A 26,455-nucleotide genomic window follows, 5' to 3' on the forward strand; every position below is an offset into this window, starting at 1 on the left:
ACAGTGCTCTTCTCCTACTAATCAATTAATTGATTGAAACTGATGCTACACAGGAGCCGCGCCTTACCTTTTTGTACACGGCGGGCTGTGAGTGGTTCAGCTGCAACTCTCTTTATTGTGATTGGCTTACCTTGCCGGTGGGCGGGTCTATTATGATACAGCTGCAGCGCACACAGAATGAGCTAGAAATCCAGATGGCACAGCGTTAGCGGCGGCTAACAAAGCACTTTTTACAAGCCACGAAGGTTAATTCTGCGTTTGAAAAAGAAATTTGCGTGTGACAATAATATTTGTGGCGAAAGGGACCGAAAACCTCTTCTCTGGCCATACGAAAAAGTGTACCGTGAGTATGAGAGGATGGTGTGAGGATGCTGTTCGGGGCACCTCCGTCGACGCTAACTGAGCCGCTAGCTTTGCTGCAAACATATTACCTCATTGGGTCTAGATAAATGGATTAAAGACGAACGGGACGGGTCCAAGCACAGGTTTATGAATAGCAGCAGTTTTCGTGGCCGTGTTTATTTGTGCTCTTGTCGTGTCTTGTCTCCCGTCGGCTGTTCTGCTATTGTGTGGTATAGTGAGATGCTGTGTGAGGTAAACTGGCAGTGTTAAGTGGCTAAGCTAGCAGCCCGACAGGAGCCTCAGCACTTCCTCACAGCACAACAGCCTTCATCACTAAAAAAACAACAAATAATGATGAGTTAATTTACCACCAACACAGTTTTTCGTTAATATGAGTCAGCTGTAAAAAGACCAACGCCAGCATCACTTCACATGCTCTCCGTATCCTTTTAAAGGAAACTCCACCGATTTCTCAACATTTCTGTATAAATAAATCCTATATATGATGTAAACGAAGTCATTCGTAGTGGTTTGGTGTGAAATGCGCCATTCTAGACAAACTTACCGTCTCAGAATTGTACACAGTGGTGGTGATAGGAACCAAACGGCTGAAGAGAAGAGTTTAAAGGGGAACTCCACCGATTTTTCAAAAATTCTACATGATTAATTGGTTAACATGTCAACAAAAGCATTCAGAGTGATTTTAGCTTGAAACGCTCCGTTCTAGAGAATCTCAAAGTCTCAGAGTTGTTCAGAGTGGTGGTGATAGGAACCAGACAGCTGAAAAGTTTAAAGGGGAACTCCACTGATTTTCCAACATAATAATTTAATAAATTTCCACATAATTAAATGTTTAACATGTCAGCAAAATCGTTCAGAGTGGTTTGGTGTGAAATGCTTTGCACTAAAGAAACTTGCAGAGTCAGAATTGTTCACAGTGGTAGTGATAGGAACCAGACATCTGAGGAGTTTAACACCTCTAAAAGCTCCTGCACAGAAAGCTGTTACACAAAATGGTTATGAATAAACTGCCTAATGTCAGTAGTTTTGTGATAAAGTTTTGGTCTAAAACACGTTTTAATCAGTTTATGTTAATCCATTCATGGTGGAGGGATACATTAAGGGTGTTCTAAGGCAAAATAGTCCCCAAAGAAAGTTATTATTATAATCGACGTTACAAAAAACTCACAAGATATTTGTAGAATGACTGGAGGTTTTGGAAGGTAGATAAAATGGCTATATTTGCATTGTAGACGTCATGACTTTCGGTTCCTGTCACCACCACTGTAAAGAAATCTGAGTCAGTTTCTCTGCAATTGAACCATTTTACATCAAACCACTCTGAATGACTGTTTACATCTTAACCACTAAATGATACAGATATTTTGAAAAATCTATAAAAAATTGCTCATTAATGTCTCTAAAAGCTCCCTCACCGAAAACTAATACAGAAAATGGTTATGAATATGCTGCTTGATGTCTGAGACATTGCTTTACTATAGTTTTTCAGTAAGGCCTAAACGTTTTTTGTTTTTTTAACTGTTAATGGTGGAGGGGTTTGTGCGGGGCATTGTCAGACCAAATAGTCCCCAAGGAAAATGTATTAACACTATTTTAACATTGTCAACGTTACATTTAAAAGTAGACATATGTAGGTTCACTGGTAGTTTTGGATAGTGAGCAAAATTATTACATTTTGCGTTGTAGACATTATGACCCCTGGTTCCCATCACCACCACTATAAAGAAAAGTTTCTCTACAATGAACCACTTCACATCAAACCATTCTGACTTTCTTTACATCTCAATGACTGAATTATGCAAACATTTTGAAAACATGGTGGAATTCTACTTAACTGGCTTTTAATGAGAGCTACTCAAGAAGTCTGTGAGCTGTTTTGTATTAAAATAGAATGTAACGTAGAAACTGGTATTCCTCTATTACCATTACTACTAATAATAACAATAAGTTTATTTTTTTGACCTTCATATTTCTGGTTGGTGTTGATACATGCAACAAGTGTGGCTATGTGTTAACAACATCTTTAAAACAGAAAAAATGACACAGGATTCTGTTGGTCAAAAAGAAAGGTGCGAAAACCATCTGTTAATGAATGTCTAAAATGAAGTCCTGCCTTGTACAGTGACCCCAAAAAGTTTTTGGACAGTTATGCCATACTTAAAGGGCCCAAAACATAGAAAACCAAATGTTTCTTACTTTTTTGAAGTAACAGAGTTGGACGTAGTATGTTAATTTCAACCGTAATATTCGCTCTGCGTTCCATACAGTCCATAAATGGAAACTAAGCTGCAAAACATCCCGTTTTGCAGTCATTGTTTTTGTGATATAACTTAAAGAAACTCATTTACGTCTGTCTGCCTATTTAGCCTTCAGTAGTTTAGCTCTGCCTATTCATGTTGAAGTTTTGGAATAAGGCGCAATACAGAACAGCCAATCAAACAGAGGTAATTTACATGTGTCAGCCTTAAAGGCACAGTAACAAAAATAGCCTGTTCAATTCTAAGGGATAAAGAGAGGTCAGACAATGTAAAATTAATTATGACTGTTTTTGGTGCCTAAAACCACACAAGTATCATCGGTGTGGGGTCTTTTGAAAAGGTCATAGTGTGGAAACAAAAGCAGTGACAATTATTTTAAACAGGCTGTTCAAAGAATTTTTCCTTTAGGCAAAGTATTCTTTCAAATGGTGGCTGGTGTGTTTTGGACTGTTATTGTTTGCAGAAATTACTTTTGCAGGTTTAGATCCAAAATGCCTTTGTCTACTTCTGAGTTCATGATCCCATCAGCCGTTGTAAAAAACAGCCTCAGACCTGGTATTTCCACCTCTGTGTTTTACATTACCTTTAGTGCAGTCTAGTTGGAATTCTTCTCCAGGCTTTCTCCACACAAAGTCTGCCATTAGTTTGGTGTGCCAGAAGTGTTTTTCTCTGAAACGAATGTCATTTCGTTAAACGTTTTATGAAGTAACCTTAAGAACTCCACTACATGTTTCTATTGTTTAAAGTGTCCTAATAATTTTTGGGGCCACTGTATGAAGGAACACCGCTGGTCTTTGTTTAGGGCTAAAAGGTGAATGGTTTTATATTGAAATCTCAATTTAAAAGAGTGCAGTGTTCAAATCGCAAGAGCAGCAATGTTATCATAGCTTATGTTGTCAACTACATTGTCTAGCAAGTTTTAAATGAAACCTAATAGCACAGTTTTTGAACTGCCTGTAGATGAGTTAGACCCTTTAGAAGCAACCAAACATGCATGTGCTGTGTACGACACAACCACCAACAACTGGATGTCTGACACACTCTATTTAACGTTTAAGCCTCAAGGCGGATTTACATGGTGTGGTAATCATTACATTAATACTGTCACAGACTAAAATCACAAATTGTGAAATAATTATTTGATCGTGAGTTAAAATTGATTGTCTTTGAACATTTAATGTCACATGCTTCATGGCAGCCTCTGTGGCAAAAATAGCTTACAACAAAGTTCTGGCAGTGTCAAAAATGTTGGTCCAGATTTTACATTTTTCAGCATCTCATGCAGTGTGACATGCGGTGAAAGTATACAGCCACCGTAATCGTGCAGTGTAAAGCTGGCTGCTAACCAGAAAAAGTTTGATATGCTTGTCATCATGGCCAAAATAACTTCTTTTATAGAAAATAATAGCAATTTATATTGCATTCACAATATTGGGCAGAGAAATTACAGTTAGATATTTTACCTAAATAATTTATCCCTGCCTATGATCAAGACTGGCAGTGTCACAAATAATAATTACTGAAGCAACCTTGTATTGAGAATGAGCTCAATTGGAAAATTTGGAAAAATTTGGAATTTGGAAAATTCTTAATAAAATTTGTTGTAATGCATGACAACTGTGTTTGCTGCATATTGATGGCCTTCTCTCTTCTCTGATCTAGGACGTCATGAGCTGGTCATGGCCTCTTCTCCCTGCCCTGGTGCTGTCCTCTGTCCTCTCCTTGGTAACCGTGCAGACCGCACCATGCCAGACCTGCCGCAAACTCACAGAAAACTTCATCAAGGTGTGTGCATGTTTTTTGTGCTTGCTGTTTTCATTGAGAAACTGCTCAGTAAAAGCTCCCTGTGACAGTAAGACATAATGTACTGATATTCAAAAAAACTTAGTTCGTTTAATGATTTTTTTTTCATACAAAGACTCCAAGACATGAACATAACTGAACTTTTCACATGCAGGTTAATTGGATATCCTACTTTTGTAGCGGATTTATCGAACCTGAGATATACGACGATACGATTGTTCTAAAAATTATTGTTCTAAAACTTGGCTGTTGAGCTGTCCTGGTTAAATTCACTCGAGGGGAGGTGGGGCACTGTGTGCTGTTGCAGCGAGCACATATCATGCCTGTATAAAATGTTTTGGTGTTCATTCTAGGATATCCTTAGACTGCAGTGTCAGGTTCACGGCCGTGTTTATGAGACATTTTGATATCGGTCAAAAAATGCGTTGATTTACGTTGCTGGTCAGTTTTGGGTGTGTTTGTGGGTGGAGATAAGGGAAACTGGGGATAGTTGCAACACTTTTTGCATTCCTTTCTGTTACTCAGAGAGTATTTAGACTAAGCCAACCAAATTTTAATATATTAAACTTACATCTTTCTGCTAATTACACATACTATTTAAAGATGCTTACATATGACTTATCATTCACAATATTTATTTGAATGGAAGAAGTCAGATGGTGCAACAGACTCCAACACAGGGGACAGTTGCAGCACGGATCAAGGGACAGTGGCAACATGTTAAACCTACTTTAAATTTCATTAATCAACTTTTGCTTTTTGTTTCAATATGCATATTATTCTGAAAATATGCATTGTTTCACAAGAATATTGTACAATTATTTATTTGTAGCATAATTTTATAGAATTGGTATTTATTTTGAAGTATTTATGAAATAAGTTATTGGGTTTTGTTTGTTTATGCCTAGGACGTAGAGCAGGTGTCGGCAACCCAAATGTTAAGCAGAGCCATTTTGTCCTTTCAACAAAAATGAAACCACCTTGGGAGCCACAACATTTTATGTCTGTTTTACCATCTTGGCTGTAAATAAGTCTCTGTATGTATTGATGTTCTAGTATAAGCTAAAAATATAAACGAAAATGCAGACTTACTTTGCTCTGCTTTAAGATTTAGCTCAGCTAAAGTCGCATTTCTCGCATCTCCAGCAGGAAACTTTTCCTCAAAAGTAGAAAAGCTGCTTGTGAAATGTCTCTTGATGTTCGATTTTGTACGAGGATGGAGTCATCTCATTCGCCAGCTTCTCGTTCGAATTTCCCTCTTCCACCCTAAATGGTGCCTGATGCGCCAGAATGTAACTGCTGCGCCATTTAAGGTGGAACGGGAAAATTCGAATGAGAAACTTCGACTTCAGCATCACAACATTTTAGTGTTTGACAGTTTCTTGTTGCAGATTAAGATTAAGATGCAGATTAAGCCTATTCGTTTCCAAATTATTGATGGTTGTCTTAAATCTTTCTCTTTGCTGTTTCATTGGCTACTAGCTAGACGAGATTATTGCCATTGCTATGGTGACTCAGTCTGCGTGACAATCTTCAGGGTTAAAGGGTGAATTAGCAGTTATACATTAACTCCAGCGTGTGATAACTGGGTTAGAATGATCAGCAGTGCTTTATTTTACTGCAAAGGAGGATTATTTTATTTTTACCTTAAAATCTAATTCTGCTGTGGAGCCACAACAGGGCAGTAAAAGAGCTGCGTGTGGCTCTGGAACCGCATGTTGCCGACCCAAGACTACCTTGAGTCAGTGTGCAGCTGTTACAGATCCTGTTCGATCTCTATATTTCAGTGTGAGACAGAAAGAATTTGACACTGTGCTATGCAACAAACTATTATAATTATTCAAACTAAGTAAGTTTTGAATAATTCATACAAAAACTTAAATACAGCTCATGAAAAAAAAAATACTTTTATATCACCAAAACAAGTTTTTTTTCAATAAATGCAGTAGCAGATGTTGAAAGTGTCTTCTGTTCTGGGTGGAGGGTCTAGCTGAGCATGTGCAGCATGAGTGTCATCACTCTAGCGTGTTTCTGAACGGAAGAATAAGACTTGTTGCAACCGTCCCATGTTGGAACCGTCCCCAGTCTCCCCTAGATGTGAGCTGGAAACTCATTCAAACATCTAAGCTCCTAAACAACCATTGGTTCTTGGTCTTTTTCATACAGGCAAGCAAAAAGACGTGTGTGAATTTTAATCATAACAGTCGCTGTCTTACTGTATGTTTAGAGCTGGATATTACAGCAAGTTGACTACATCGATTAGTTTTTTTCTGTATTTTGTTTAAAATCGCCGTGACTGACTGAAGTTCCGCCCACACTGTATCCTGATTGGCTGATGCAAGGATTCTAAATGGCTGCACATACATTCAACTCCACGTGACCGTCTTTCTTTTTGTCACTTCACTTTCTCACCTTCAGTTTTTAAATTGGTTGTAAAATAATCACTTATGAATCTTTTCAGTTTGTTTATGATGTCTGTCTGTGTTCATTTTAACAGTTCAGATATCTGTCATTATTTGCACTGATTTCTAAAGTTTTCCTAAAGTCTTTTTCTCTTGCTTTTGTGGTGAAAATGTAAGAAAAGCGAAAACATGCATATTAAAATCATTAATATTGGCATCAAACACTCAACAAATAAGGAATAATGTTCCAGAAACTACAGAAAATGAAGTACGTAATTTTGGACAGAATCTTTTCATTATAATTTTTTATCTTCAAATTTTCTGCAAAACTTACAGATTCTGCTGACTGTCAGAGTTTGATTCTGTTCGTTCCGGAATGCCCGCTTTTCACCATTCGATCAAATCCTGAAGAGTAAAATCCCGCCCACTATTATTACCCACCCAAATAACCTGTTTCACTTGGAAAAACATCTTGTTTAGGAACAGTGTGCTTTGATATCCGATTTTCATTGACTTTAAATGGTTTTACTTTCATAGGTTTTTACAACCACCTTGCCACTAAACCTCAGTCAGTATTATTATTATGATTATTATTATTATTAGCTGTCTGTGAATCAGTGTTTTTGTTAATAATGTTTATTGTTATATGTCTAGCATTAAATCCAGTAACAGTTTTATTATAAGAACAAAATTCATCAAAAGACTTGTAAACAAAACTTTCAACACCCAGTTCTTTTCTTTGCATATATGACCACCTGAAGGTGTGGATCTGTCAAAATGATGGGCACAGAAATGTATGTTAATTACATAGAAAAGGCTAATATTTTATATGTAAAATGTACTGATATAGTTGATGTTATTTTTGATATCAGATGATACATATTTTTTATCATCTTGTCTGGGAAACACTTATGATGGAGGCACAGCAGCATGTATGATGTGCATGTAACTCGTGGGAAATGGCTAAAAAAACAGAAATGTATGTTATGAGACCTTTAATTTGGGGTTGACATGTATTATAAATTAAGAAGTTCTGCCCATGCGCATGTGACAGTGTTTATAGATTTCTTAAAATGAACTGTTATTCATGCCATGTAATAAAGTTAGAAAATGTATTTTATGTAAAACAGTGCATAACAGTGTACAGTATTTGTACAGCAGTGCTGTAATGTTGCCTTTGGGCATTTTACAGGTTGCTTTGCTGGGCCAACATTTCTTTTATGATAAAGACACCATGAACAGAACAGGAGTAACACATAAAATCGCTGTTTGTTTTAGGGCCTGGAGCGAACAGCCAATAAAAATTTTGGTGGAGGGAACACAGCTTGGGAAGAAGAGAAGCTGGCCAAATATGCTCGCAGGTAAGGGGTGAAACTTTAACAGCACCACAATCCACAACATTATATACAGTGTGAATATCAACAACATATAAGTAACCTACAAAATTAAATTTTATTGATTTTGTTTTTTTTTTTTGGCAAAGCAAATAACTCCAGTGGTCATTTCATGTTTGAGAGTCAAACAAAGCCATCTAATGAAAGTTTCTTTTAAGTGCAATATTTAACATTCTTTTACATAAAACAAGTAGGTAAAGTGCTGAAAACTGCAACAAAAACAGCCCATTAAGTCTGTCCTTTTTGTGCTTTCTGTGATGGCATTGGTTGAAATAAAGCAAAAAAAAATAAAATAAAATAAAACAACAGCCCTTTAATAGGCAATATTAAACCTCTATAAGATCACACCTCGGAAAATCCTAAGGCTGAATCTCTGATAGCTCACTGCTTCCTATATAGTGCACTGGGTGAGTCATGAAATTTTGGCTTTTACACCCAAACATTGCCCTTTTTGTCCAGTATGAATTGTGTACTCATGGCTGAATCCAAAGTGGTTCTTTCTTAGACACACTGTGCTCTGTTAAGATGCAATAGCCATTATTTTAAGACCTATGTGCTGCACTTTGTAGGGAGAAGGGATCCATTTGAGATTCTGCCTAAAACAGTTTGCAGCAGTGTTGCGTCACATGACCCAAATACTGCATGCTGATTGGCTGAACGGATTTATCTGGTTTTGTTTGAGAACAGCACTGGCCCTTTACTTGTTCATGCTGTAAAACATGAACTTTCAGTGCCTTGACAATGGACAAAAATGGCTTTTGTGGCAAAATGTATTTAGGATTTAGAATATGCTGTTTGTTAAGAATAACTCACGAAAGTCAGCTTGTCCTTTTGAAATGATGGCGATTGTCGTTTTTCCAAATGAACTCTTATTTGGTTGTTAGACATTGGCAAGTTTTTTTAGGTTCTAATGGCTTTTAAAAAAATCTACAGGTGTGAATCAGTATCCACTTCTTTTGTTGCCCTGCCTTCTAGACAACATTCACAGTGTGTCTACTATTTACAGCAGACTCGTTCTCTTAACTGACAGTCATGTCTCTCAGGAATTTACCGGCAGGACCTTCAGGGTCACATATGCAAATTAAGCCCTCAAGAAGTTCCTTCAGTCTTCATTTACAGTGCAGCTGAACTGAGGTGACCCGATGTTCACATTTACATGGTGACATTACATCCATGGCTGTAACAGGGTCAGAAATAACCTTTTAATCTTTTTTTGATCTTTGTGAGTGCATCTTTTCTAACCTTACAAAAAAACTATGAACCACATGCGAAAGCAATCCAGTAATCATAAACACAAGCTTTTGTTTAATTCCAGTAAACATTTTAAAGAAGTTGTCTGTACTTGTAGTAGCTGCTGTTTTTATGCTATGGTTGATCAAGAGACGTATAGATTTTTATGGATTTGCCTGCCAGGTTGTCATATTGGGACCGATCTTATGTCTCCACTGGTTTTCAAGTTAATTGGTTCCTGTATGGGTTCACACGCTGTGTTCGCCTGACTTTTTTCATAAGTGGCTGTGATGTAGTGCTCACTGCTCACTTATACAAACATGGTCACCACAGTAGATATTAGATTCACAAGTATCACAAGTAATTTGACCTAATGTACCGAACTCTTCATGAACATGGCCTCAGGTCTGTAAATAAACATGTGTGATAATGCCCTAAGCCACTTCTTTAGAATTTAAAGGGCCAGCTGTGCTTTCATGCTTTCGTGTCCATCTTGCGGATCCACTCTCTTTGAACTGAAGAATAGAACCGAAAGCTGCACTTGTAGAATGAAAATGACTGTTTGTCTTTCAAGTCTTCATTAACTTAAAATGACATTTCAAAGTAAATCCATGTCACGAATACCTGAGAAAAATGTATTTCTGTTAGATAGACAGGTGTGTGGAACTTGACGTGCTTATTTGCTGTGGTTATCTGACTTTGCAGTGAAACCTAAATTGTGTCCTAGAAAAAAAATCTGTACATCCTGGTTTTAAACTGTCACAGCTTATAGGCACGATGTGTTTTGTCTTGTTACAAAATCCCGGTTTTAGAAATCTGTTTTTAATGCTTGTCACCACAATAAAAATAATTTGTATTTTTTACTTTTAATAAACAACAGAACGTTTTAGAATATTTGAAAATTAAAAAAAGAAACGTTATAACAAGTAAAATGAAAGTTTTAAGTAAATTTGTGACATGGACCATGGCAAAATTCAGATTGTTTAAATTTTTTTCCTTCAGTAGAAGCACATGTTTAGATGACTGTCAGGTGAATTTTGATCTACTTGCATTCACTCTCTCACTAAAGCATAAGGGAGACATAAAAATACTATGAAATTCTGCAATCCATGTACATATTTTAAGGATTTTACTTTTCACTCAACTTGTTATACTGATAACATCATTTCCAATAAGAAATGTTCTAAAGTAGAAAGCAATGCTAAATACATGCATTTTCACTAGTAGTCTCAAACTTTTAGACCCCACTGCATATTCAAGGCAACCCCACTGTGTTAAAACACAGTACATTTATTTTATGCCTTTGCTTTTTTATTAATAGAAACTTGATGATTGCTTGATTAGCTAAAGGCTGATGTTAAATTAAAAACCTTCACAATCAAACAGCTTCAGCTGTTAGAAATGCAGCTGCTAGAGTTCTCACCGGGAGTAAAAGAAGGGAACACATTCTTAAATCCTAACTCTGGCTACCAGGATGGTACAGAATAGACGTTAAGGTACTATTACTGGTCTATAAATCACTCAGTGGTGTAGGACCAGTGTATTTATTTGATATGCTGCAACAATATGAGCTGAGCAGAACTCTCATTAGGTGCTAGTCAGTTAGGTAAAGGCCTAAGGTTGCTGCTCTTAAATGGAACCTTTTGACGGAGAGCATTAGAAGAGTCCCGACACTTTTAAATGCAGGCTCAAAATGTTGCAACTTTCAGCTCAATTTAAAGCTCTTCTCTCCTGTAATGGCACTTTATTATCCTCATTTAAATTTTGTTTTATTTCCTCTTTTTAAATGTCTTGTTTTTATTCATGGTTTTAATTTTTATTCTCCTACATATTTTTTTTAATTTTAATCAGAATTCTTTGTATTTTCTCATTTGTAAAGCACTTTGAACGAGTGCAGTGTATAAAAAGGTGCGATGGAAATAAACTTGCCTTCAGTTTTATCTCTTTAGAAACTGTTGTGATGCTCTGTTTTAATGTCCTTCATCAGTAGTAGAGAAACAATGGCTGTGTGTCTTATTCTCTTATGAAGAGAGCTTTTTCTCTTCTGTTCTCTCCATTGATGTGTGTTGGTTTGCAGTGAGACACGTCTGTTGGAGATTGTGGAGACTGCGTGTGAGAAATCTGATTTTGATTGCAACAAACTGTTGGAACAGATAGAGGACCAGGTAGAGACCTGGTGGTTCCACAGGTAAGCATGTGACTTTGGGTGTGAAAAGTTTTGTCATGGCCTGATATTTATTTGCTATATTGTCTGTGTGTGCGGGTGTGTGTGTGTGTGTGTGTGTGTGTTAGTTCGTAACAATATATATTTGTATTTCTTAGGCAGCAGGAGGCTCCTGACTTGTTTGAGTGGTTGTGTATTGAAGAACTCAGGCTGTGCTGCCCACCAGGTCGCTTCGGACCAGAATGTGCAGGTACACACGACTAAAACGTCAATCTGTTCACGATGATAAGACATCCAGGTTAACAATAGGGCACAGCCAGTATGAAAATTATGTGACCAGTACCAGTTGTAAAGAGCTAAAGATTTCAATAACTGATATCATGAGCCAGAATACAGTGATATGCACAATTTTAAATGTCCCTAGTCAATTTGCATGTATTGTTTATTTCCTAAGTGAAAATAAATTAACACAATATGGCATTTTTCTGCTGGTTTTCATTTCTGTTTGCTGGATTTAACATATTGAAAAAATAAAACTTAAAATATACAATGTGCACTTTTTGTTCTGATATGTTAAATTCAACAAATAAACAGTAATGGTGTATTAAAATGTGCAGAAATTTGTTCCCTGTAAAGGATGTGTTAATTTATTTTCATTTAGAAAATCGACAAAACATGTAACATGCAATACTGTTAATTAAGCAGTACTTTACTGACTGATATGAATGTCACTTCTCATGTGTTACATTTCTTAAACTCAAATGTTTAAGAACAGAAACTCACAAAGTCTTAAAGGAACACTGCAGCATTTTTTCAGCCTGGCCTATATTCTACAGATACAGAAAGGGAGATACATACAGTTCAGCGAGAAGAAATGCTGGAGTCTTCTTCTAAATAATATTCTGAGCGTGTTTACATCCACTTAATAATCTAATAATTGCAGAAAATCTGATTTTGTCAGTAATCCGTTCATCTGCACTTCAGATAATGGGGAAACTCCGGGTCTACATGAGCCAGTCAGTAATCGGATTTCTACTTTGCAACTGACCAATAAACTCACAGAACAACGCGCGACATAAACGTGATGTAAAGCTCAAACGTTATGCCATGGCCTTTTTTTTAAAACATCAAGTCACTTTCGCGGAACATGTGAATACACATTGTCTAGAAGATGAAGAATATTTCAGTCTTTCGTTTTGTGAAGTATGTAGTTGTCTTCAGCATTGCTTCTCAAGTGTTTTGTTGCCATCTCAGAGCTGTGTCAAATGCTGCTTGCTTTTTCTGGTGCCATGGTCAATTTTCGCACATGTGCATACTGAGAAAAACGAAAAAAATCAGACTAAGGATACACAGGTGCAGAAAAATCTGATTACTGAGCTAAAATTCAGCTCTTTTTTGGATTTTTCAGATTTCTAGGCATTATTCCGATCTGAGAAATTAGAGTATGTTGTTTACATGACCACTTTAATAATCAGATAACTGCAAAAATCAAATAATGGATCACATTATTAAGTGCATTAGGATGCATTTTACGTTTTGTTATTTTAAGCTTTATAATGTTTTCAGCTTTACTAATACAGTCTGTGTCGTTGTAAAGATGAACATGTGAGAACATGAGATGACATTTGCCAGTAAATCTGTGGATCCTTAAGACGGGACAATACTTTAGAGGAAATATCATTTTGAAGCAAAGCAGTGTCTTTTTGGCCAAAAGAACTGAATGAAATTGGTTGAATTTGAGAGTGTTTTTAAACATATTTACCACATTCATTCTGTGGTATTTGGACTTTTAGTTCTTTCGTTGTTTGAAGTATACTATCTGCTTATTAACGATTAACGAATTGGAAAAAATAAAACATAAGATATAAAATGTACGATAACTGTTTTTACCCAGTATGTTCAATTCAGCTAAAAACTGTTATTTTGCATTAAATATGTGTTCTCTGTAGAGGATGTGTATTTATTTTCACTTCAACAAAACATATCATTTAACCAGGGGTACTGAAACATTTGCATGTTGTTTTACAGCTAACAATACTAACTTGCCCTTAGAAACTGTGATACACCACTTACTTATCTAGCGATGCAGTATTCTATAATGGGTGGGCTGAGCAGAATACAGAATGTATATATGCAGTCTTAGCTTGAGATAAAAAGGTGCCAAACTAATAACATTTTTCTTCTCTGTGCTGGTTTACGCGTTGGAGGTAGTAATGTGTTTTTTGTACATCCTTCTCAGTTGTAGAAAACAGGCAACTGAAGCTAATATGATGAAATTATGTTAGCTTGTTTTATTCTGAAGCAGTTTTGGTAAATATGTTAAAACACTGCTAATTCACCTGATGTAATCTTGCTGGTTTTGTGCTCATTTATATTGGTCGAGAGCATTTGAACCTGAAACTGTGTGTAGTTATGTGCCATGTAGAATTCTATGGGATATATTTTTACACCATACCTTAATATAGAAAAAAAAGAAAAAGTTGCATGTTTTTGTGGTTAGCATGATCAAAATGGAACAGGCAACACAAGCCTTCCAAAACTAACATGCAGGTCACGGTTATGTTTTCCTGCTCATGACCAGGGCTGACATTTCGCTCGGTTCATTAACTTAACGAATCATGTATAGGGTGATCAGTGTACTGACTTAATTATTCTGGGAATCCCCATTGATTCCCTACAAAACATGTAAATGTGGAACAAACACCTCTCAGGGTAAAAAACAGCAGTAATCAGGGATATGGAACAGGAAGAAAAGTGCTGGGAAAAAGAAGTGAGAACAAATGGCTTTGATTCCTAAAGCAACAGGTTATTTGGGACAGTGACACGCACATATGCATGAGCACACACCCAGAGGCACGACTTGTTTTTCTGTTATACTAAGCCCCTTCTGATGTAGCCAAGATAAGTAGCTGTTATCGTTGTCAGTAAAACTATGTACCAGTCATCTGTAGATAATATTTCTTATTTTAACTGCGTGTCATGTAAACACTAATAAATTACCTTCAGTATTGACTGATTTCAACACTCATGCATTCAGCTATAATTATTATGATTATTATTGTGATGAAGACGTTGATGATTAGTATTAAGAATAAGCACTTTTCCTAATTTAATACAATGAAGTATAGATGTATTATAAAACAGGTGTCCGATGATAACTGCAAGTAAATACTAGGCTGCCACAAGGAAAGATTTGGAAATGGTGAAGCGAACAAACTGACATACTTAAAATCATTACTTACTGTATTGATGTTATTTGTATTTATTCTTTTTTTAAAAGAATAAGCAAATAAATGCTTACTGACCAGATGAATAGCTTTTTAAATCAAATTTCCTCAGGTGCCTAAAACCTTCACACAGTCTGTATATTTATCAGAAAATCACACAGAAGCCTCAAAAACTATATATATCAAATGTTACAGTATTCATTGTGTCCAGCCTTTGCCTCTATTACAGCTTCCATTCTTTTCAGGAGACATGCTTTCGGTTTTTGAAAGAAATCTTCGGGGATGTTTTTCCACACCTTCAATGTTTAGGCTTAGAAGTTGGTTGCATTTTCTCCTTCTGGGAGTCAGATGTACTCAGTCCATTTTTCTATTCTGTTCTTCTCACAAGTCTCTCCTACAAATGAAGAAATTGATGGCCATTTTGTCTGGAAATGAAACAAATAAAGAGTGGTCTTTGTACGTAAAATTGTTTCCAGAAGGTGATTTTGGTTTTTTTTTGCTTTTTTAGAGTGTCCATCGGGTCCAGGGGGGGTGTGTGGAGGTCTTGGCCGCTGTGAAGGAGAGGGAACACGTCTCGGAGATGGAGAGTGTGTCTGTGACCCAGGATACTCAGGCCCGCTCTGCCAGGAGTGCGCAGATGGATACTACAGAGAAAAGAGCTCCAATGGCACGCAGCCACCTTGCTCAGGTGATCAAATATGGAAGCGCTATTATTCAGTTGTTTTACCACTAGAGATGTGCATCTGGCTAATGTTAATATCTGTCTGCATCAGATTATTGCCACATGTGACTTGTCTTTTCCCATGCCATATTTTCTTCAATGTACTGAATACTCAAACAATGATTTCAGTATTTGAGTATTGGCACCTCAAAAGGCTTAATGAGTATGTGATTAACCATGCATACCCATGGGTGAGATAAATCTTTATTCAGGAAGTTCTTGTTCTTTTGTTTTGTGGATTTAGCGTGTTATCACTCCTGCAAGAAGTGTTCCGGTCCACAGAACTACAAGTGTCTGGACTGCAAGCCAGGTTGGATTCTTCATGACAACAAGTGTGTGGGTGAGTCCTGCTGATGAAACTCGAAATGGATTTCACTAAAGATAATGAGGAAAAAAACGAATTAACTTTGGCTTAACAAGAACCAGACCCAGGCTGTGATCCAGTGGCTGGTGATCCCATTGCACACTGGAATATTTCACTTCAATTTGGTATTCATGTGCAATGTGATCCAAAGTTTTAGATTTATCATTAATGCAGATGTTTTATGTAAAAATAGCGCAGAACACATAATGTTTTACAAATAAAATAGCCTACCTGAGTTTTGGACACACCAAAACATTAACGACAGTAGGTCATTATGGTAGAGGAAGTTTTGAACACTAACAGGCCTTTCACACAAACCCTTTTACAGGTGAATTTACATTAACATGTAATGGCTTTTAGCAGAGTGACATACCTACAATGCTGCCAGGAAGAAGAGTTAGTGGTGATACTTAGATAGAAAGACACACAATACAGAAGTAAGACATCTCATATGTGCAAATACTAAACATTTTAATAAGTTCAAAATTAGTTTTCATTTAAATGCTTCACGAAGATATTAAATTATGATAATTAAACTGTAAGGACTTAAGTGAGTGTAAGCTGGAGTCAAAATCCTGGTCAGATTGACGCAACAGTTTACCTGCACAAGACCAACAGCTCCTGTAAAACTACCACGAGGGTTTGAACAGAAGCAGATACTTCACCGAGAAGGTTGAGTCATTTATCGTCTGCTGATGTTATTGCAGTCGAGAGTCCCTTGTTCTGTATCAACTCGGCAACATTGTAAATGAGGGTCACCCTCAATGTTCTCCGAGATTAAATAAAGGTTGATTGATTGAGATTTAATTTTGTGTGAGTGGAATACGTCTCGTGAGTGTATTATGAACATGAACATTTTAGTGGCATAATGCTCGAGAGAAGCAAAAAACAAACTGCCTCTTTATGCATGCATGGCTGCTTTTTGGTTTTTACAGTCAAGTTTTCAGTTTTTGCATGAAGAAAATGTCGTAGTAGTGTATTTTTTTTATAAGATTCAGAAATCAAACAGCTGCCGTTCATACTGCATATGTTGTCTTTTCTTTAATGGTAATTGAACATTAGTTGTAGAGGAATGCCAATAACAGCTTCTGACTAGAAGTGAGTCTGAATGTGTGAATATTTAAATATTCATGAAAGTTTTAAAAACTCCTATAGTAGGATTTTTGATGTGCAAATATGCTTGTATAATAAATGAGCTTAAACTAAATCTTCTCATGAAATAAATATTTTTCTTAAATCTGCGCATCACAATTGTTGGCACCCCTAGAAATACTTGAGGCCGGTTGGACACTACACGACTTTAAAAATCTTAACAGATTTCTAAAATGGAGAGCATCAAAAACTTAACGTCAGTTTGTCTTTTTTTTCCTTGTCTTTTTGTCATGAGGGCACTCACAATAGAAGACAAGGCAAAAAGAGAGCATAACACACAACGAGTTTGGGCTACAAATAACTCAAACTTCCAGATCTCCTCAGAAATCATATGACACAAGACTAAACTTACTGGACCTGTTTATGCTTTTATGCGTAGCAAAAACCCAAACTGGGGATTAATACGGGGTTGAGAAATGCTGATATCACACTGTGAGCTGGGGAAATGTTTTGCTACAAACTGGCAGCTGAGCTGAAATTGTAAAGAGAGTACCGTGACGTTTGGATCCATACATTATAACATGATATCAGCACTTATTCACCTGTGTTTTACACACAGCTCCTCTGTCTCCACTCTCCACTGTATGCAGTGTGCACACATATCTCTTCGCCTGTTTCTCCACTCTTCTAGCTCTCTGATTGGCTGTTGTTTGAATAACTCGTTGAGTAAATCCCTGACCTTCTCACACTACAGGACTCAAACTTTCAAATGTTTGATAATATTGGAGGGCCTCTGATCACTTCAGAGTTCGATTGGAGAGGTAAAGATTCACTAGTTTCTCCTCTTACACTATCAGATCATCCATGCCGTCACTCGCTTCCGATGGAGCTTCTGACCTGGGCTTGATCTTGATGGTGTTTTAATGAATCAGATGGCATATTTCTGTCAGACTGAAACTTTATGGAAACATTCTCATTTTATACCACCTGTCATTACAAACAGCTCGCTACTAACGTATACCTGTACGATGAAGCAGTTCATTAGTTACAGTTAAGAACAAAAATGACAGGTTTAATCAGCATCATAGTTCTAAGCATGGTAGTTAGAGATTTTACACTCACTGTGCAGTGACTGCTTCGCATGAGATGAGCAAGCCAGAGCTTGCTGATATTAATCAAACGATACAGGAAAAATGACTCGAAACCTGTTTATGTTGTTATAGGACAAGTGCCAAAGTAAGCAGTAGATGTCTTAAAAACCATTAAATCCACTCGAAAAACCGTTGGAAACCACTGAGCATGAATGTTTGAAAATGTATACATGTTGCCTTGGGCTCTGAGCCATTTCTGTGAGGTAAAAAAATCCCGTCTCTTAATTACAAGTCCTCTTAGTGGCACCTTTCCAGTGTTATTAGGCTTTAACTGGAATTTGTGACACTAACCATAACTGTTGTGCCAAGATAAATATCTTTCTAATTGTTCTGGAAGTTCACTGCTTTCATCAAGAAAAAGAATAGATACGGTCACCAGAACGACATTTTAATTTACCTGTAGTATATCACAGCACAGCGGTGACAGTTGGGCTGGTGATCTATGCCATCTTGGGCAAATGCCTGTAAACTGTAAATAATAAGGTGGCTAAATATAGACTCTGGTAGGCCTGAGTAATAATTATTTATTTCTGTTTATTATTTACACACTGATACACTCAACCTTCAAATAAGAGATCATTTAAATCTTTACAATAAACGAATGCTTCATGAAATGTAGGCTATAATTGTGCTCAGTGAGTCTTTACTTTCAAAAGCAAAATAAAATGAATGATGCATAATCCTAATAAGATTATATTCCTTATTAATTATTGTACATTTTCTTAAATGTGGTGTTCAGATGGTGATTTCGCAGAAAGTACACATTGCTAAAAGCTTGAGGTACTCAAGCTTCATAAACATTAAACAATTACCTGTAGAAAACTATTTCACAAATATGTGACGTGAGCTCAAGTGTTTTTCAAAATACTCAAATGAATAATTGTACTTAAGGACAAACCTGCCGGTAAATTATGTGTGATGAAATTCTGGGAAGGGGACTGAAACGTTTGACTGCACTTTTCAACTCCCTGTATCCAAATTCAAATTCAGGCCATGTTGTCATTATTTTACATGCAAGTATGAAAACATATTTGACTTAGAAAGTAGACAAGACTAAATAATTGACCGACCAGTCATCACATGATTAAATGTTTGTACATTATGAAAAAATGAAGCCAGAGCAAAAGAATCATTATGTACTGTAAAGTGTTTGCTGTGTGTAACTGTTAATTGTGGGTAACTACTGCTTGTGACATTTGGCATCATCTGCTGTTCACTCTCTAACTGCATGATCACCATATAGGTGGGCCTTTGTAGTTGTACAGTTACGGACTGTAGTCCCCTTTCACTCTATTTTTTTAATGGTCAGGACCACCACAGGACCACCACAGAGCAGGTATTATTTGAGTGGTGGATCATTGTCAGCACTGCAGTAACTGATGTGGTGGTGGTGTGTTAGTGTGTGTTGCACTGGTCTGAGTGGATCAGACACAGCAGTGCTGCTGGAGTTTTTGAACACCTCAGTGTCACTGCTGGACTGAGAATGGTCCACAAACCAAAAATATCCAGCCAACAGCATCCTGTGGGCAGCGTCCTGATGATACCTGTGATGTACTGAGAAAAGTGCACTGTGATTTCATCATAAGTATATGAAGATCCACTGCAGTAAACCTTTGCTTTTACATACAGAATTTGTTGAAGGAAAAAAAAGCTCAAGTCAAGGCAGAAAATAAATGCTAAGAATCTTAGTTTTAATGTGATATCTGCTGTTAGCCGTTTGTGGTCAGTGCCCTAATATTGCACCTTCACCAACTTGAATTGAAGCCTGAACTTCATCAGAAGGTCCAGTTACATCCTACTTACCAACATTAATCCTGTTTTGCAGTTTTTGAAAGCAAACCGTTTGCACCATTCTAGGTGCTAGAGCTGTTTTACTTTGTTCAGTATGAGGGGGAACATGGTTTCTGAGGATCTCTGAGTGGGATGTTATTACAAAAGCTATGTGTCATTGTCTAACGGTCACTGTTTTTATTACAGATGTAGATGAGTGTGGTACTGAGCTGGCGCGCTGTCCGTCCAACACTTACTGCTTCAACACTGACGGCTCATACGAATGCAGGGGTGAGTAATGCGCCGCGAAGTGTCTGAGCGTGAGACATATAAATGAGAATAAGAATAAGGTTCTTATGTTACTGAAAGAGAAGTGTGCTTTACAGCCTGACACGTGAGAATTTTGTCCTTGATGCTGATTTTAAGGAGCTAAAAATTGCAATAACTGAAAATATCTGCCAACCTAGAGTTCAGATTTTTACTGACTGTCTTCTGTTTACTATCATTATTATTGCTGCTCAACTTAGACATTCACTCCTGTTCAAACTGGCTGGCTGTGTCTTTTAGGATAGATTTAAAAGTTTTTTTGTTAGTTTTTAAAGATGTGAATGGTCTTAAAACACCTCACAGAATATCTGTCTGTTTATGTTCCAACACGTGATCTTAGATGTGGAGATTCTGGCTTTCTGCAAATACTTTTCTGTAAAATACAGAAAACATTTTTTTATCCATTATTACTCCAGTTATTTTCATTTGTTCAGTTTTATTTTCTTATTGCTGTTATTACTTTATTACATCTCCCTAAAGCACTTTGAGCTGCTACCTTTATGAAAAATTCTCTACAAATAAAGATTATTACTATTATTATTATTAATATTATTGACAACTGTGAATTGTCAAATATGATTGGCAGTTCTAAATGATCAGACTTTTTAAACTTGATATGTTGCTCAGGCTGTATTGTTTGTAGGATTTACCTGACAGCTCTCTGTGTGTAGGTTGTGACCAGGCGTGTGTAGGCTGTATGGGCAGTGGTCCTGCTCGCTGTAAGAAGTGTGCTCGAGGGTACAGACTGACTGGAGCCAAGTGTCTCGGTGAGTGTCTCGTGTCTAGTATCTTGTTCACCTGCTGTGTGTTTTAGTTAAATATTTCAGGTGCGTGGCTCGGACTTGTTTGTAAACACTTGTGTTTATTATTTAAACAGTTCATAGCCCATCCATTTGCATGAGGCTTCCAAAATCAACACTCTTTGATGTGGTCATTGGTTTTTCTCACACAGCAAACCCCCAGGCCAGTGGCTCCTTGTTTGCTGATGGTCCACAGATAGATTAATTGATTGATTAGATCAGTAGAGTTCTTTATAAATCCCAGAGGGAAGCTGTGTGGTTAGAGCAGGCGACAGGGAAAACCACATGTCACAAGAACACAAATACACATTTAGATTTTCATTTACATTTGTACCATAGGAAGTGTTGGTAAAATTAGTAAAATAAATTGCAGTGTTGGTTAGTTGCTCCCTGTGAAACAAATGTGCACATAATATGCAACATTACAGCAAACAGCAGAAATAATATACATATTGTGGTACTGGGTTGGAGCTACCCAGAATTCTTTGCAGTTTTGGTTTGTGTAAAATACATATTATTTTCTTTATTTCTCATCAGTTCTCTTCATAGAAAAAAAGTTCTTTTTTGATATAAAGTTATTTTCGTGCTAAAGGTTCAGGTTGGGTACATTTTACATGTTTTTGTTATTCTAACTATGTGTTTTTTTTTCTTTTTTCAAATTTATCTAAAAAAAATGCAAATTATCTGCACGTTATCAGCAACGTTTTTGCTGGTACTCTTAAAGCCTTGGGATGCCAATATTGGCTGACTGATATATATATCAGTCTGACTGTAATATGAATAATGTTCCACTTTACCAAGCTTATTAATTAATTTATATACATAAAATATTTATACTGGGTGATCATACTGCATTTTTTTCATGTAGGCTCATGTTGGCTCGCTGCCAACAACATGATTGACTGCTGCATGCCAGATTAAAAACTGTTAAGTAATAAAACTTGAAGGAAGAGTAAAGTAGGGTGAAAAACTGAATTAGAGATAAATTTAGGCCAAAATGTGTTACATGTGAAAGACAGTCTGTAAAAAACTACTGAGAAATCAAAGCCCAAACAATTGTTGAAGAAATGATAACCAACATGAATTATTTCATGCTCTAGGCCTGGTTAACTAACAGGGTTCTTCTTTCAGATCAGTTTTTTGCTTTCCATTTCAGATGTTGATGAGTGTAAGGAAAAAGCAATAGCATGTCCTGGACTGAATGAGGCCTGCATTAATGAGGAGGGTTCTTTCCGCTGTGAGTGCGCAGAAGGTTTCATTCGGAGAGACAGCATCTGTGTGGAGAACCTTCCACCTTGTGAGTAAAACACATATGCCTAAGTGTTTTAAACTTATTCATTCTTGCACTTAGATTTAAAGGAAAGCTTGCAAAATAATGTCACTATATATAAAGATTGCTAGTAAGTCTGTATCATAATGTTAATAAAAGTTAGTTGCATCATTTTGGTCTGATGTTTGTGAACACTGTGCAGTCATAGTCTCTGATTGGAAAAGATATCCAATCTAAGGTATTTGTGTTATTGTTGCCCTCTAGTAAGCACATTTGGTTAAGTAACAAGCAGAATAATGGAAATGGAAAATCCTGTTTTTTGTTTTTTACGTTTTATAGTGGGTTCCACTGCTGGCAGGTGTTGGAGTGTGTTGGTATAGTTGCCTACAGAAACACACCAGAGATAAATGTGCTCACTGTTCACTTTAAAGCCTCCGGGGTGGTGAGAAATTTAAGGTGCAGCACTCATGTTTCTCCCTCCGGCCAAACATGATGTTAAATTCAAGTGCAGGACAAATGTCTTTCCTCCATTTAGTCATACTAAATGGGTGCGGAAAAGATTTTCTGTAAAGTTTTGCGTGATTAGTAATATTTAATAAAATAAAGCAAAGGGATGGCTGTGGTGTAGCTGGCAAAGAGGAAGCATGGCTCCATCAAGTTAAAATGAAATAAATAAATATCTGGGCTGTCAAAGTTAACATGTTAACGTGATTCATGTTTAACACCACTCATTTTTTAACGTTAACACAATTTCTTAGTTTCACGCTTTAAATCATTTGTTGTAGTGCAGGCTGAAGCCCAGCTGCTGATCACTTTATATTGCTATGACTGAATCCTCAACTGTGGTCCTCTCATTCAAATAGCTTGCAATACAGGGCTTATAGGAGACCTAAATCAACAAGCAGCACATGAACAAAAGCAATAGCAAGATACATTTCCCCTCAAGAGCCTCCACTGTAATGAGAATCCACAAGCTGTATGAACAAGACTGAGAGGGCTACAATTGGACCACTAACTATATGACATACAATCGTTTGGGAACTCCAGGTCTAGAGATACAGCACGAGTGAACAGGACGCACATACGAAACAAACTGCTTTAGAAATCTGTATGTGAAACAACATTCAGTTCTGTTTTTGAGCCAGAGAAGCTGCTGTGTGCTGATGTGTAAACGCCACAGGTTTATCTGTTTACTGTTCAGCTCTGATTTTAACTGTTTTGCACAATAAATTTGACATTTACTCAAGCTGTTAATCATGGTTTTTATTACTGATCATATAATAGTAAATACTAAATACATACAGTAAATAAACAAAAATAAGTCTTCTTAAGCATCTAATAAATATAATCCAACACATAAATGCCAGTGTTTTTTGTGATGCAGAGCATAGATTTTACCAAAATAAAATATTTTTTAGAATGTAATTGTATAAATATCAGGTATTGGTCTCGGTACTCAGTATCGGCCAATACTAAAGGATCAGGTATCGGTATTGGAAAGGGAAAATGTGATATCGGTACAGCTCTATTTTAAAATGGGCATATCTTTCTTTGGGATCAAATTTGTACAAATAAGACATAATACTGTTATTAATCACAATGATTTTAATAATTTGACAGCACTAATAAATACATTTTTGTCAGTAGCATTTCTGTACATTTCTCTACCATTTCATTTATGTTGCATGCTAACAAAGATACTGTTTTTTATCTCTCTCTGCAGCTGGTCCAGAGAAAGGCTTATTCGATGACATGACTGACGATGAGGTGCTGGTCCTTCAGCAGATGTTTTTCGGTGTGGTGATCTGCGCACTAGCTACACTAGCTGCTAAAGGAGACATGGTTTTTACCGCCATCTTTATCGGGGGTGTGGCAGCCATGGCCGGCTACTGGCTCTCAGAGAAAGGCGACCGCATGCTGGATGGCTTCCTTAAAGGGCGTTAATGGACGAGCTGCTCAGGAACTCGAGAGCGTGGGAGGGGCTACTGGACTGCAAGCCTATCAGAAGACAGAAACTTGAAGTGGGAGGTTGACAGGAGTGGCTAAAGGAATGCAAGCCAATCAGGGATGTGGAAGATGAGCAGAGGAAGGGTGACTATAGCAGTGCTACTGTGTCAAAGGCATTGTAAGTGGGGATTATGCTAATGGATTGTACTATGCTAATTTATATGCTGTTTCCACAGTACTGTTTCCCTGCTGCTCACTGTAAGAGACTTTACTTAGGGAATTTTTAAATACATTTGAGCCAGATTAAGATATTGAAAAGCTGTTTAGACTGCACTGATGCTTGACAGGTAATAGAATATGTTGCTGTATGTTGGCTTAGGCATGACCCTTTTCAGAAAGTACAGCAGCATAGCATAAAGCTGATCACTTCTCCAGTTATAGTTTATGATTAAATGCTCAAAATGAGCTCCTTGTAGAGACCATATACACTTTGTTTTATTAGGTTTTTTTTTTTTATTCTAACTTGATTAAAATATGTTTTGAGCATACTGAGAGCACAGATGAGTGTATGTGAACCTATAGACAGAGCGATTAAAGGACTGTATGTGTGATTGTAATGACTGTAGGGATAAAAATGAAAAATATTGATCCACTCTTCTTAACAGCTGTTGAGAAACCTGAAAGAATTGCCCTAAAACCAAGAGAACTTAATTTTTTTTTTTCATTTTAGATGATCCCTCCGTCCCATAGAGAGCTTGATCCAGCAAAGACAAGAGTATGTTTTGTCCTGAAAATGAATTTTCATAATGAACAGTTCTGTGCAAAAGTCAGATCACCTTTCATTTATTAAATTTCCAGTCAAAAGTCATTAAATACAAGTTATTTATTTCCTCTTGCATAAAGAAGGTAAGGCCAGATGAAAGTTTCCAAAATTGATTAAAAGAAAATAGAGAAATTGGGGCTCCTAGCAACTGTGCCCCCGACCTGGTAGACCACCAAAACTGCCACCATCAGATAAACAGCACTGAAAGCTTTCATCTTTGAGAAAAAGATGAAGAAGCACCCCTCTTGCTTTAGATCTAAAAAAAAAAATCACAGATGTTTCTGTCCATCCTTCCACCGTGGGAAGACAACTCAACACTATGAGTCTGAAAGAATGTGTAGCTGTAAAAAAAAAGCCCTTACTGAGAAAGGTAGACAGACACCAGAGAAGAAAAGTTGCAAATTGAACAAAGACGCTGATGGTGTTCTCAGAAAGATGGACTGACCACCCCAACCCTGAGTCCAGACCTCAGCATTGCTGAATGCATTGGGGATTACGTGGATCATGAAAGGCAGAAAATACAGCCAGCTTCTAAGACTGAACTTCGGAAGTCTGGAAAAAATATCCCTGCAGATCTCTGTGAAAAACTGAAAGCAAGACTCCTGAAAAGAATAGAAGATGCAATAAAGGCAAAGGGAGGACACACTCAACACGTAAAAATTTTGATATTTAGTTGTTGAGGCTTCAGTGTAATTTTCTGTTATATATGTTTTCTGCTAACATAGATATGTTTTCTGACTTCTGCACAGTACTCTCTTCATTGGGAAAAAATTGGTTCATTTGTAGTTTTATCTAGCAGCAAGAGGTAGAACTGTAACCATTAGTATTCTTACTTACAAACTCTTTCTAGAGAAACGCTGCATTTATGCAAGGTAACCTTACATTGCACTTCATTTACTGTTGCTTTTATCTGCTGTTTCTTAATCCAATGTTAATGTCTATTTATTTATTATTAAGCAGAGCATCATTTTCTGCTGTTAGTGTTTCATTCAGGTATAAAAGTGTATTTGTATGTTCTTAGTTTCAATAGCTTTAGTTTCAGTAGTTACTCAAATGCTGATATCACTGGAGATCGAAACAGCCTCTTTTAAATTGCTCCTGCACCCTCTAATATGAATACTAGTGGAAGGCCTTTGTGTCTCGTCCATACTTTGGCCATTAAAGGAATATTCCAGTATTTTTCAGCCTAACCTCCATTTGCCTATTGGACGGACGATTACCATGGACAGTAATTTTCCCATGAGTCTCATTGACTTCTGTTGTAGATTTGTTAACTGGTCATCAGGTTTTCTGTTTCTTTTCTAAGTTCAGGGAAACGTGTCAAGTGGCTGTGGTACCTGACCGTATGA

General features: G+C 36.9%; 1 protein-coding gene across 1 annotated transcript; it reads left to right on the forward strand.

The window, feature by feature from the left end:
* Positions 1-173: 173 nt before the first annotated feature.
* Positions 174-25,134, forward strand: LOC118812929 (protein disulfide isomerase Creld1). The gene is made up of 11 exons (XM_036578036.1): positions 174-343; positions 4,284-4,406; positions 8,105-8,187; positions 11,528-11,638; positions 11,773-11,864; positions 15,350-15,529; positions 15,807-15,902; positions 20,147-20,230; positions 20,938-21,033; positions 22,223-22,363; positions 24,060-25,134. The coding sequence occupies exons 2-11, from the start codon at positions 4,290-4,292 to the stop codon at positions 24,278-24,280; spliced, it is 1,221 nt and encodes a 406-aa protein (XP_036433929.1). The 5' UTR covers positions 174-343; positions 4,284-4,289; the 3' UTR covers positions 24,281-25,134.
* Positions 25,135-26,455: the final 1,321 nt, after the last annotated feature.

The sequence above is a fragment of the Colossoma macropomum genome, unplaced genomic scaffold, assembly GCF_904425465.1.
Source record: "Colossoma macropomum unplaced genomic scaffold, Colossoma_macropomum, whole genome shotgun sequence".
NCBI classification, from domain to species: domain Eukaryota; kingdom Metazoa; phylum Chordata; class Actinopteri; order Characiformes; family Serrasalmidae; genus Colossoma; species Colossoma macropomum.

Excerpts from the sequence above, each read along its gene's own strand:
- LOC118812929 (XM_036578036.1), top strand. The coding sequence starts at position 4,290 with ATGAGCTGGTCATGGCCTCTTCTCCCTGCCCTGGTGCTGTCCTCTGTC. Across the intron at positions 4,407-8,104 it reads TCACAGAAAACTTCATCAAG|GGCCTGGAGCGAACAGCCAA; the intron begins GTGTGTGCATGT and ends TGTTTGTTTTAG. Across the intron at positions 8,188-11,527 it reads CTGGCCAAATATGCTCGCAG|TGAGACACGTCTGTTGGAGA; the intron begins GTAAGGGGTGAA and ends GTTGGTTTGCAG.